General features: G+C 41.6%; 1 protein-coding gene across 1 annotated transcript in view; it reads left to right on the top strand.

Moving 5' to 3' along the window:
• Positions 1 to 14,246, top strand: part of SYNE1 (spectrin repeat containing nuclear envelope protein 1) — a 471,896-nt gene that overhangs the window by 256,138 nt on the left and 201,512 nt on the right. Inside the window, exons 63-71 of the mRNA XM_042940094.1 lie at positions 1,283 to 1,436; positions 4,562 to 4,705; positions 5,490 to 5,654; positions 8,955 to 9,272; positions 10,193 to 10,348; positions 10,504 to 10,674; positions 11,279 to 11,605; positions 12,863 to 13,015; positions 13,772 to 13,939. Coding sequence (XP_042796028.1) covers positions 1,283 to 1,436; positions 4,562 to 4,705; positions 5,490 to 5,654; positions 8,955 to 9,272; positions 10,193 to 10,348; positions 10,504 to 10,674; positions 11,279 to 11,605; positions 12,863 to 13,015; positions 13,772 to 13,939 — 1,756 coding nt within the window. The remainder of the gene's footprint in view (positions 1 to 1,282; positions 1,437 to 4,561; positions 4,706 to 5,489; positions 5,655 to 8,954; positions 9,273 to 10,192; positions 10,349 to 10,503; positions 10,675 to 11,278; positions 11,606 to 12,862; positions 13,016 to 13,771; positions 13,940 to 14,246) is intronic.

Genomic DNA, 14,246 nt, shown 5'->3' with positions numbered 1-14,246 from the left:
ACATTGCCCTCCAGCTGAGTGAGCTCCAACGACCAGAGAATGTCCTCCCGCCCAGGAGGAGGTGACGCTGGTCCTCAGGGGGCAGCACGCTTGCCGTGGTGTGGTCGGAGGGTAAATACGGGTGGAGTTCCGAGTGTCTGCTACAAAATAACCCAAAGCGTGGTAGTTAAATTAGGCACAAATGATTAATGGCGTTGAAAACATAACATCAGTAATTGAGAGAAGGAGTGCTTAATTTACCTGTAAGAGAAATAATCAGATTAGACCAGTTCAGAAAACGTTACCCTATTTTTCCATTGTGATTTTCTGATTTTTATTTTTTAATTTTTTTTTAATGTTCATCCATTTTTGAGACAGAGAGAGACAGAGCACGAATGGGGGAGGGTCAGAGAGAGAGGGAGACACAGAATCCAAAGCAGGCTCCAGGCTCCCAGCTGTCAGCACAGAGCCTGACGCGGGCCTCAAACTCACGTGAGATCATGACCTGAGCCGAAGTCAGACGCTCAACCGACTGAGCCACCCAGGCGCCCCTGATTTTTATTTTTATATTCTTTTATTTTATTTATTTTGACAGAGAGAGAGAGAGAGAGAGAGAGAGAGAGAACGCATGAGTCGGGGAGGGACAAAGAGAGGGAGAGAGACAGAATCCCAAGCAGGCTCTGCACTGTCAGTGCAGAGCTAAACAAGGGGCTCGAACTCATGAACTGTGAGATCATCGGCCTGAGCCAAAATCAGGAGTCAGATGCTTAACTGACTGAGCCTGCCAGGCACCCCATGATTTTCTGATTTTTAAATCTCATGCAAGATAGTTACTGTGCTTTTTCTTATTTGCTTCTTCCTTCCTTCTTTTATTAATTCCTTTTTTTTCTCTCCTCTGGATGTCCTGCTCAACTAGACGGAGTTAAGTATTGGTCCTCTTCCTCCCTAGAGTCTTGACTCCGGAAAAGCTTCCCACAAGGGATCTCTCCCAGTTTGGCCCTCAAGCCTCTCCCAGGGTCTCACATGACCTGCTTACTGATTCCAAGTTTTACGCCCAGTCCCACTTTTCCACCTATCAGCCTGGACTTAACTGTCCCTTGCTTCCTGAGGTTATGCTTTCCAGGGACCCAGACTCAGATTTGATCAGCCCTTGCCTTTCCGCCCATCCCGAGCCAGCTCCTGCCTGTCCTGATCTGTGGGCTCCCTGCTGGTCGGGTGGACAGAGCAGAGCAGATAGAGATCGGGCAGATTGGATTTATGTGGCTTCTCAATGGAGATTGTTGTCCTTTCGAATACCTTTCAGTCAACTTGAAGGAGCTCTGTCTAAGTGGACAAGTTATCAGGATGATGTTCGACAGTTTTCCAGTTGGATGGACAGTGTGGAAGCGAGCCTAAATGAATCTGAAAGGCAGTATGCAGAACTGCGGGAGAAAACAGCCTCTCTGGGAAAAGCCAAGGTGGGAGCTGGATTTCAGACTCCGTTTGTCCTCCAACAGGCGTTTTCAGAATGCCTTAGTTACGTAAAAATATGATTAGCTGCATGCTAGCACTGTATACATAGGTAAACTGTATTTGGGGCTTTACTATAATTTCTAATGGTTTCTTAAACCAGACTTTTGTTTGTGGCTATTTTACTAGTGAGTGAAAATTTTCTCTTCCAGGAAAACTTCAGATATCCATGTTTCATGATACATTTAAAATTTGGCAACTTGCAATATCTTAATATCTTTAGCCTGCTCATCATTAGGAAGTAAAAATGATTTCTTCTTATCACATCTTTTGTATTTCTACTGTCATACATTTTTCTGATGCTTATATTAGTGAGATGCTACATATTTTTTAGATGGATAGACAGAAGATAGATATTGGGGATATGTTCTTAAACCTTTTTGTGTTATTCATTTATTTATTTTATTAAAAAAATTTTTTTAATGTTTATTTTTCAGAGAGACAGAGACAGATTGTGAGTGGGTTAGGGGCAGAGAGAGAGGGAGACACAGAATCTGAAGCAGGCTCCAGGCTCTGAGCCGTCAGCACAGAGCCCAAAGTGGGGCTCGAACTCATGAGCTGTGAGATCATGACCTGAGCTGAAGTCAGACGCTTAACCGACTGAGCCACCCAGGCGCCCCTATTCACTTATTTATTTTTAAATGTTTACTTATTTACTTTTGAGAGAGAGAGAGCGAGAGAGAGCGCGAGAGAGAGAGTGCGTGCATACCAGCGGGGAGGAGCAGAGAGATAAGGAGAAACAGAATCCAAAGTAGGCATAGGCTCTGAGCCGTCAGTGCAGAGCCCAATGTGGGGCTTGAACCCAAAGCCGTGAGGTCGTGACCTGAGCCACAGTCGGTTGCTCAGCCGACCGAGCCACCCAGGCTCCCCAAATCTTTTTATTAATAGTGGTATTCAGACATAACATTTTGGAGCCCTTTGATTTATATCCTTATCCCAGGGCATGTTTATTGGATGACCTGTTCCACCTCAACCTTATCTATGTCCTAAGCAGTACTTCTTACTTCTACCCCCAAATCCTTCACATCCTGATATTCTCAGTCTCAGTTCATTTGTGTCACCCCTTGCTGAGTATCTTAAACCGGAAACTTCATCATCCCCAGCTCCTGCTTCCTCACCCCACTTTGAAAGAGCCATTCGATCCTGCTGGTTTTCTCCCAGAAGTGTCTCCTGACCACAGTCTCTCCTTCTTTTCCTCAATTGCCACAGACTCCTAATTGCTCCTTTTGTCTCTTGTCTCCATCTCCTGTTACCTTCAGACAAAGGTGAATGTCTCACTTTCCTGCCCGGGAGCCCCATTGTCCCATTGTCTGTAGTCTCTGACCGATCTTCCTCATCTGCTTTGTAAGAATTTTAATAATCTCCTTCGTCACCCTCATTTCCTTTGCTCCCCCACCCTCCTTGCACCCATGGACTTCTACTTCCTGAAAAGGCCACATTAGACGGAAGAGATTCCATGCCTCTGCAGGAACGATCTAGCTCGGCCTCAGCCACCAGCAACCTTCCACTCCACTTTCTGAATTAACACAAGTTGTTTTGTTGTGATACCTTCACCACCCTAAGCTTACTTAGTTCTCCTATCCTCTGTTGTTCATATCTTTTTATCACTGGTACGAAGTATATGATTATATCCCGCTCTCCCTCAGTGGCTAAAGGTGCTTAATATTTCTTTACATCCTATGCATTGGGCGCTCTGGCTGACACAGAGCAAATGCTTAATAAAAGTCATCTGAATGACTAAATGGCCTGTGTGATTTATGCCAGATCAGTTAACATTTTAGAGTCTCATTTATGCATCTGAAAATTAATATAATCATAATTATCTACCTCATAATATTATTCTAATGATTTATTGGCTAATTAAATTATTCACTTATTCAATAAATATTTATTGAGAATTTGCTGCACCCTGGCATTGTGCTCGATTCTGGGTAAATACAACAGAGAAGCACTGCGTTCTGGTGGGAACGCGTACACCCACCCGAGTGCATGAATAAATACACAGTTAGAACTGATGATGAGCATGTGAAAAAAAAGTGGCACGCTGTGAAAGAGTCATCTGCACGGAGCTAACGTGGATTGTTTGGAGTGGAAGGAGGGACAGAAAAGTCCTCTCTGAAACAGTAGGCTTGTAGACTATGCCAGAAGGAATGTAGTGCAGAGAAATCAGTCTGGGGAGGAGGTGGGACAAGAGCAGTCCAGGTAGAATAATCAGCACATCCTCAGGCCCTGAGAGGGGAGAGAATCTGGCTCGACAGAGGAACTAAAAGAAAGGCCACATGTTGCCGGAACAGAGGATAAACAGGGTGAGTGCTGTTACGTGAGCTGGTAGAGGAGCAGGGACCCATCCACACATTGCCACGTGGGCTAGCCTGATGGTTTGCGCTTGATCCTGACAGCAGCGGGAAGATAGTCGAAGATTTAAGCTAAGGAGTGACAGGACTCCATTTATAGGCTTAAAATCTTCCATCACTCAGGCTGCGGTGTGGAGTGTGAAAAAGGAATGGAGCAAGAATTGGTGGCGGGGAATTTGCCCAGCGGGATATTGCACGAGTCCAGTAAAAGATTGTAGCAGCATGGGCTAGAGTATTTGCAGGAGACTTGAGGACAAATGTCAGGGTATAACGTGGAGACAGAACTAACAGGATCTCCTCATAGATGGCATGACCGAGCAGGGAGAAAGGGTGACTTCCAGTGGTCTGAGATGGCCATCTGGGTGGGATGTGGTGGCATTTACTATCTGAGAGAAGACTGAAGGAGAAGGGGATTTGGGGGTTGGTGGGGCCTGGGAAGGTATGGGAATGGAGTGCAGATCAGGAGACGAATCAAGTTTAAGATGCCAAAGTCAATTGGAATCAATATCTCAGAGCGAGTTCTGAGCCAGATATCAAATATACTTACACACACGCTTTATACACACGTATAGACGGATGGATCTATCGAGGTACCTGTCTGTAGATAGAAAACCTGAGGTCACTTGTCAACAACACAGTTAAATTGTCTTAATTTCAGCAGTGTTACTGATGTGTCGGTATACTTGGTAACTCTTTCTTTTCCTTTAAATGTTCTCTAGTTACTAAGTGAAGAAGTGCTGAGTTACAGCAGCTTGCTGGAGGCCATTGAACTCAAAGGGGCTGGCATGACAGAGCACTATGTCACCCAGTTAGAGTTCCAGGATCTTCAGGAGCGATACAGAGAAATCACGGAGAGGGCCAAGGTATTGCTACCCGTGTTCCACGCAGGTGCACTGAAATAGGAGGGTTTAGACCTATGCCTCCTTAAAGACTCCTTTACTTTCTGGAATGATGCTTTGTGAAAGCACAAAGAACAAATGAATGTTAGTACTTTGAACACTGGCAGAAACAAAAACCGTCATCTGGTGTTAGTACATGAAAGTTACAGAAGGAAAATGATTCTCGATAAAAATTCCCAGCAATTAGCCAATTTAAGAAAAAATTTGGATAGCATCACAATGAAGATGTGTAAGTGTTTTCATATGTCTGGTGATGAGAGTTTTCTGAAGCAGTAAATAATCACCAGTAATATTTATCGTTCTGCATTTAGGTGTCACAAAGAAAATAATAACTTTCAAGCACATCTTACTTCATTAGACAAAGAACATGGAAAACTAAATCCACACAAGTCCCAATCCTCACTTAAGGCACAATATAAGAATTTCAGTTTTCTTCATTAGCAAAAGTGTCTTCTTATGACAAGTAAGATTCATTCATTGTTTGGCAAACCCATGTAACATTTCATAAGGAATTCGGAGATCGATAGTTAATTCCACTAAATAATCCTCAAGACCCCTTTTCATCCTGATATTATGTGTTTGTATTTTTTACTTAAAGCTAAAGTTTCATTCTTCTAGGAAATCGTATGCCAGTGATTTAATAATCATGTCTTCCTGAAATTCCAAAAGTGAATTCTTTTCACATACTACGTCAACACTGCATGCGGTAATGTATTCCTATCTTAACCATCTTAAATGCTCATCACAGGAAGCAGTAACCAAGTCGGAAAAACTAGTTCGCCTGCACCAAGAGTATCAGAGAGACCTCAAGGCATTTGAAGTTTGGCTGGGGCAAGAACAAGAAAAGCTTGACCGGTATTCAGTTCTTGAAGGTGATGCTCACACTCATGAGACAACGTTGCGGGATCTTCAGGTAAAGTCTACTTCATCTTACAGGAATTTTCATCCTGAATATGGAATTATTATTTTAAGCAATGGGAAGTTAATAGGACCTTGAATCCTGTAAAGAGCTGATAGCCATTAAGGGAGATCCTGAGTTACAGCATTCTGGGATCTCAGTCGTATATGCTATTTGAGATCCTCAGGTGGACAATTTAGACAGAGCAGGACTGGGACTTGAGGAATCTGGTCAGCTACTAAGGTGGCCGCTGTCGGCAATGGCTAATGGTCTAGTTGATGGTGTTGACTGACCCACCTGCCTGTTGCTCCCTAAAGGATGAATTGTAACTGGAGCCTAGCAGCAGGAGTCAGTAGAACATGACATTCCTCAAAGTCAAACTGATGGCACCATCTAGTTTCAGCCGAAAGCTCCCACACTGCTGAACGAGAATTAGCTCAGGCAGGCAGGCTGCAATGCAGGGCAAGATGAAAGACCTAGTGGGGAAAGTGGCCCTAACTCATTTACTCATTTACTCGGTCAGCATCTATTGAATACCTAATGCTGTGCAGATGCTTTCCTAGCTACTGCACATAAAGATGATTAAAATATGATTCCTGCCCTCAAGGAACTTGCACTTTAGTGAGGAATAATGAATCATGAAATGAAAAATGAACAACGTCATCAAGAATAGACTGGTTCAAGGCATCTTACAGGAACATCAAAGAGAGCCCCCCAATTTTACCTAGAGAGATAGGGAGGGGTTCGGAGGTGGCCCTAGAAGGGACCACGAGGCACACAGAGTAGAGAATGGAGAAAGGCCGGTGAGACAAATCCATGTGCCGCCAGCTGTGTGTTGGGATTTATTGACATGGTATCAGCCCTGATGGCTTTCAGCTCTGGAACCCTGAACCGGTTCCAGATTGGGCAAGAGGTACCTGTAGCTTGCACAAAGGGAAAACAACAGGGTCTCGGAGGTTATCACTGGCATGTAAAATTTCTGGCTATTTCACTTAAGTCCTGGGGAGTGTATAATGGCAGGAGCACAAGTCTGAGATTAGAAAGTTTGGACTCTAATCCTTGGTGTGGGACCTCACACTGGATGACTTGGGGCAAGAGAGAACCTCTCCCATTCAGGGTCCCCCACAGAGCTGTCCGAAGGAAGGGTTAAATGAGACGGGAGCAAAACTCATTTAAATGATGCTCCATTCATGAAATACCTATGAGGGAGACGTTAAAAGGGTCCTAATTTCATTAGCTTATTTAAGGATCTAATCGATTCTCTTTCAAAATAATAAGGACTCTGGTCTGCCACGTGTAGCCGTTGTCATTTCCTCTAGTAGGGTTGGCTTTGTTTTTGCTAAATGACCCCTCTCAGCACTTCACTTCAAATTCTTGGCAAGCACACACCAAGCTCTCTAGCCTTCTGTTTGGGACCTGGGACAAATAAGTCACTTGTCACCAGCAGATGTTTCTCTTGTTCTGTTTGGAGGAAAATGTTTCACTTGAGTCAGTGGTAGCGCGGCCTGAACTGGGTACCTCTTGTCTCTCCACATGTTGGTTTTTACGTTGTCTTATTTTGAGTTGCCACTTAAGAAGGAGAAGAGATGTTAGTGGTGGAAATAGCTGATGGAGAACCGTGATATTTCATCTGCATGGCAGAACTTCCTCAGCGTCCTGAGGTCCTACAGTACGCATGGTGGTGTGGCCAGCTGTCTGGGCCACATTTACAAGTTACTTTCTATAAACTGAAGGCTTCATATGGGTCATCGCACATATGGATTTGTAAAATATTGAACCGTATTTTTCCTTCAGAATAAATACTTGAAACATGGGACATATAAGAATTTACCCAACATAGTGATGATTCGTATGATAAAGAAAACTGTTATAAAATATGGAAAAAGTGATATAGTGGGAGGATTAATAAATTTAGGGCAAGGACCAGTAAGCTACAACCTATGGCCGTGATACTTACATTTTAAACATTTAATTGTAAATACATTTACAATTTAAATTTAAAGTTTTATTGGAACACAGCCTTACCCATTCACTTATGTATCATTTATGGATACTTTTGTGCTGCAGTGGCAGAGGTAAGTAGTTACAGCAGAGACTGTATGGCCTGCAAAGCCTAAATGTTTACTATTGTGTTCTTTATAAAAAAAAAAAAAAAAAAAAAAGTTTGCCAATCCTGAATTAAGAGAAAGTATTATACAAAGTTAAGTTTTTTAAAAAACTATGAATTTTGGAATAAAATTTCTGTTGGTGGACATTTTGATTAGTATTTCACCATATATCTTGTTCTTTTCCACTTATAAAACATTCACATTACAACATTCTTAGAGTGGCATCATAGCTAAGAAAAAAAGCATCCATTTGTTTGAACCATATGACATGGCTATCTTTGTGGATTAAAAAGATGGTCAGCGCAATTTCAAATGGCTTGAACTTATATTGAAGATTTAAAAAATACTACTGTATTTTAACTAAAAATGTTGGTACTTCTAACATTCTTAATGTGATTTCACTGGGTTCCTTTCAATTTTAGATGATCAGATCAAGTAACGGTATAGATTCCTTATACATTAGATATACAAGTATATAACATTCTTTTGCCAACCTCCTTAAGGAGATGACTTTTTCTTTCTATAAAAAGTACTGTTTGCTCTTTAAGGCTTCGTTCATACCAAATTTGTAGGGTAAATCTTTGGGGCTTATGCTCTGGTGGAAGAAAAGGTATTTTGTACCTGCGAGCAGCTACTACGGGGCAGTTATGAAGATCGGCCTCCCGGGTTTGTATGCCCTGTACTCTCCAGGTCCAACTTCTCTTGACCATCACGTTCCCTAGAACAGCTCTGGCAAAGGATCTCTCCTAGCAAAACAAAGGGTCCATGGTTCCTTTCTCAGCCACAGTATAGACTGACCCCATGAATGTCAAAGCAAGAAGCCTTAGGCCTTTTTGTAGTTTATGAGCCATAAGAAGATTTGGTTATTCTTTTAAATAAAACCCCTTTAATCCCAGGTATTTTTGCCTGAAAGCTGAAAAGCCAAATTTCAGAAACCTTCTAAGACGGTGAAGACAAATGTTGGAGTATACGTGTGTGTAAATTTGTGTGTTTGTGCATTAGGATTATTTTACTGGAAATACTTCTGAGTCTTCTGACTTGAGAAATGATGTTCAGTGTTAGGTGCACATTTCTTGTAAGATCGAGAATAAAATAAGGATTTTCTAATGTGAAGTTCAAGCTGGCACTGTTGACTTGGGTGAGACATGATAACTTGTGCAGGTGTAAAATATGAATGAGGTGTGACAGCCACACGTTTCCCCCACAGGAGCTACAGGTGCACTGCGCCGAGGGGCAGGTGCTGTTGAATTCGGTGCTACACACCAGGGAGGAAGTGATCCCATCCGGCATCCCTCAGACAGAAGACCGGGCTTTAGAATCCCTCCGGCAGGACTGGCAGGCTTACCAGCAGAGACTGTCTGAGACCCGGACTCAGTTCAACAATGTGGTCAACAAACTGAGTCTGATGGAACAAAAGTATCAGCAGGTAGACGAGTGGCTCAAAACACTGGAGGACAAAGTGAGTCTCAGGACTGGACGTCAGTCTAACCGGGCAGCCAAGGAGATACAGTTACATCAGATGAAGGTACAAAGTCTATCAGTTCTTGGTCTTTGTCAAAGTAGCAATGACCTTGCATAGTGTGTTTCTTTAAAATATTCAGTAACTTTTGTCCAAGGTTTAAATTTTGCAAAACCTCTTTCTGCTTACAAAAATGGATTACTTTATGGAACATTTTTCTAACAGCAAATACTCAATAGAATCCTAAATTAGTCTTTAATAAAATATAATTTAATGAAATAGTTTGTATTTTCTTCCCATACCCTATTACCTTGCTTCGTCAAGATATATGAATGATTTATGAAATGAATCATTTAAGTTTATGGCTATGATTTGAAATTGCTCTAATGTAGTGCATTGAAATAATACTTGATAATTAGTTTTATTCTAACTTTTATGCAAATTCAGTAGGCATGATCAAAATAATACTTAGGCCTTTGGAATTTCTTATCGTTATTCATCCAGTTTAAAATTTATCTGAGTACAACAGAAGACATAAAAATATATGTGACTCTGTCTTTTTTAAAAAAACGTTTCGAGCCAGTCTAATACATAAAGTATTCAAACTCATAAAGGGTATGGTTTTTATCGTGTTATTATAATACAATTTTTCATGAAGGTTATATATGACACATTTTCAAAATTATATCTCAGAGTAAATATATTCTAAACATACACTAAAATCATTTTATATATTAATGATGATTTTATATATTTTTTTCTTATACTGAAGTGTAATATATACAGAAAAGTGCCCAAATAAGAAGGGTATAGTTTTTATATCATTTTTCATAAGGGACATATAGTATATTTTCAAAGTTGTGTCGCAGAATAAATATATTCTGAACATACACTGACATCATTTCCTATTATGAAGATACATACATTTGTCTTACACCCTAATGCCTAAGATTGACCCGGTTCCTGCAACATTTACATCGTTTCAGAAGTGGCACGAGGAAGTCATCGCGTACAAAGATGAAGTTGAGGATGTGGGCGCCAGAGCTCAGGAGATGCTGGACGAGAACCATGTGAGCAGCAGCATGGGCTGTCAGGCCACCCAGCTCACTTCCAGATACCAGGCCCTTCTTCTCCAAGTGCTGGTGAGTGCATCACCAGCTGCTCACGACCGGCCAGCACATTTCACAAGCAGAAATCTTCTCCCTTCCTTCAACTTCTGGTGAAGACACACATTTATCAAGAAAGGCCCTGGTACAGGTCTCTAATTTCCTGTCCAATTCTGTTTTTCCTTTTAAAGGAACAGATACAATTCCTGGAGGAAGAGATCCAGAGTTTGGAGGAATCAGAATTATCCCTAAGTTCCTATTCTGATTGGTACAGCTCCACTCATAAAAACTTCAAGAACGTGGCCACCAAAATTGACAGAGTAGATAAAGCGACGATGGGGAAAAAAATGAAGACGTTGGAGGTAGGCGGGCATACGTTGGACTTGTCTCCCAACCTCTGTTCTTGCACCCTGTTGGCCCTTTCCCCTGCACAGGTGTTGGGAGCATGTGTGCTCATCCTGTTCCCCAGGAGGAGTGATGGTCTGTGGCTCACTCTTCCCTCCAAATATTATGTTGTAATCTCTGTAAGGCCAAAAGTTGGCTTTCGTTGATTTGTGATGTGATTTTAGCTGAATGACTCAGACTTTGTTGCTCAGGTCTGAATTCCAGTTTGACGCTTAATTAAAAAAAAAATTATCTCAAATTCATGGCACCACGTATTAACAAAAGAGTTTTCACTCAGATCTTTAGGAATACTACTGAGGATGAGAAGAAGGTCAGGTTTTTGTTTTTGTTGCTGTTGCTTTAAGTCTCTGATTTGGAAATAATATATTGTTCAAGACTTGTTAAAACCTATATTGAAGTAAGGAAAAGAGGACTCTGATTCCTGGCCGGTCACATCAGGTTGCAAAACTTCAACAGTGTATTTTAAGGGGAAACTCGAGAATGGAACTTGAAAGCCTTTTCTTTAAAAGGAAAGAAATAATACTAACTCTCTATTTGCTTCCTGCTCCCTCTCTTCCTCAGGGTTTGCTAAAAGACATGGAGAAAGGCCACAGTTTGCTGAAATCAGCCCGAGAGAAAGGAGAGAGGGCTCTTAAATACTTGGAGGATGGCGAGGCAGAGATGTTAAGGAAAGACATCCATGAGCATGTGGAGCAGTTGAAGGAACTGACCAGCACCGTCCGGAAAGAGCACATGACTCTGGAAAAAGGCCTTCTCTTAGCAAAGGAGTTCTCGGATAAATATAAAGCACTAACTCAGTGGATATCAGAATACCAAGAAATTCTACACACTCCTGAAGAACCCAAAATGGAATTATATGAGAAAAAAGCTCAGCTATCTAAATACAAGGTAGGATGTCGTTCCTCATTGACAAATGCTCGGGGAGGTCACGCCTGTAGGACTGGGTGGAGGAACATGATTCCTGGTGTGTGTCACCCTTCGTGGGTGCTGGAAAATGTCCTTAACATGTGTGTTCTACTGGCGGTGAGTGATGTAGATTTATTTGGCTAGATGTGCTGCATCAGGCTTAGTCCTCCATTCGGGAATCATACCTGCTTGATACTCAGATTGCATCAGTAAATGGCGATCTTTTCTGATAGTCTGATTCAGGTATATGGGTACCCGAGATAAATCTTCCTAGCATCAGGATCTCATACCTATGAATTTTATCTCTTTTGTGTGGAGTCTTTCCTTCACGTTGTGGTACCCAATGCCTATAAGCTGATCTGTGGTAAGTTGAGAATGAGATACCACATTTGTAAGAAAATAAGTTCTAATTAACCACCGGTAGCTTCACATTTTAGAAATTAATTTTTGAAAGAATAAGTGGTGATATGGATACAGCTATACATGACATATAGATAGACATAGGTATTTCACCTGCTCAAATGTTGAAACAGTTCATTGAGGCTTATATGTAGAATAATATGTGTGGAATACATTTGACCCAACTTATTTGGCAACAGTTTTTAAGAGTTACAGCGTGGTGGCTTGCCTCACAGCTTTTCCTTTCCGAAGCGTTTCTTCCTCCAGCCATATGTCTATTCCCGTCCTGGGTTTTTCTGCCAAGGGTAACAGTGTGCCTTTGAAAATGCCACCTAAGCATCACAACCGGTTTTCCTCCCTCCCCCTCACTGAGCTCTTGATATATTTAAATAGCACGTTTAGCCTGTTACAGCAATGTCGTTGCTGGAATCCGTCCCTCTAACTTCACATCTAGCTCAAGCTGCAGTTAATTGCATGAATTCAAAGTCAAATGATAACACCTCGCTGCCTTTTGTATTGAGTTTTTTTTCCTCCAGTGGAAGAAATGAGGTGGAAAACAGAAATATGAACTATGTTAAATTTAGCCAAGGGTACATCTTTTCCATACATCCCTCTCCACATGTGTATGGCTATGTGATGTGTTACTTTTATTCTGTATTTTAAAACTTTATTAATCATAAAGATTATTCTCTAATGTTTCACACTTATTGATTTATAAAACTACCTATGAGATCTTTATTTGAGGTAGATAGTCTCACACACGGCACAGACATATGTATATATTTACTTTGATCACATAGATGAGCTGGCTTTTTTTTTTTTTTTCCTTTGTCATTCAAGTCACTTCAACAAATGGTGCTGTCCCATGAACCATCAATAAAATCAGTGAGAGAGAAAGGTGAAGCTCTCTTGGAGTTGGTGCAGGATGTCACTTTAAAGGACAAAATGGATAAACTTCAAAGTGATTACCAGGACCTCTGTGGTGCGGGAAAGGTAAGGTGAAACCAGAAATTCACTAAAAATGTGACTGGGGCGCCTGGGTGGCTCAGTCAGTTAAGCGTCCAACTTCAGCTCAGGTCATGATTTCGCGGTTCGTGAGTTTGAGCCCCACGTCAGGCTCTGTGCTGACAGCTGGGAACCTGGAGCCTGCTTTGGATTCTGTGTCTCCCTCTCTCTCTGCCTCTCCCCTGCTCGTGCTCTCTCTCTCTCTCTCTCTCTCTCTCTGTCTCTCAAAAATAAATAAACATTTAAAAAACTTTTTTTAAAATAAGTAAAAATGTGCTTATTTGCCAAAAAGGAGTTTTGACTTTATTTCTCAGAATATTAAGGGCTCGTATGAGTCAGGCTTTTTCCTTTTATCCAGATAGGGATTTATTTTATTTATTTTTAAAGTTCATTTATTTATTTTGGGGGTGAATAAGGGCAGAAAGAGAGAGAAAGAGAGAATCCCAAGCAGGCTCCGCCCTGTCAGCTCAGAGCCCGACTCAGGGCTTGATCCCAGAAACCGTAGATCATGACCTGAGCTGAAATCAAGAATCAGACACTCAACTGACTCAGACACTCAGGTGCCCCTCAGATGGATATTTTAAGTTGTGTGATGATTCTTTGTGTTTTTTCTGCTCCTAGTAATTTTTTGAAATACGTAACTGTACTTACCGTATGAGTTGCACTGGGTTTTAAAAAATATAAGGCAGTCATGAGTAGATTTTTGCCTTGAAGTTCATCTCTAATGTGTGCCTGGCTTTACAGGAGCACGTCTGCAGTCTTGAGACGAAAGTCAAAGATCATGAAGATTATAACAGTGAGCTCCAAGAAGTAGAAAAGTGGCTGCTGCAGATGTCAGGCAGACTGGTGGCGCCTGACCTCATGGAGACAAGCAGTCTAGAGACAATTACCCAGCAACTGGCTCACCACAAGGTACGCCTGTCTCTAACGTGCTGAAGAATGCAGGGTGGCTTTAACAGCTGTGCTCTTGTGTGTGTGTGTGTGTGTGTGTGTGTGTGTGTGTGTGTGTTTGTGAGAGAGAGAGAGCGTGAGCACACATCTCTGGATCATAACAACTGTACTTCTGAGTTTCAAGAACATCTGATAACTGAGAACAGTGGAATTCAATATTTAAGTGAAGCGACAACAGTTCAATCCTGGCTTTCAACTTCTAGACACATCGTGGTGTTTTTCCCAGCTAATAGTTTCCCCCCAGCCCCCCAAAGAATTTAATCTTTCT

This window comes from Panthera leo, chromosome B2 (assembly GCF_018350215.1).
Source record: "Panthera leo isolate Ple1 chromosome B2, P.leo_Ple1_pat1.1, whole genome shotgun sequence".
NCBI classification, from domain to species: domain Eukaryota; kingdom Metazoa; phylum Chordata; class Mammalia; order Carnivora; family Felidae; genus Panthera; species Panthera leo.
The sequence above is the reverse complement of the archived record's forward strand: the minus strand, read 5'-3'. Positions and strand labels throughout refer to the sequence as shown.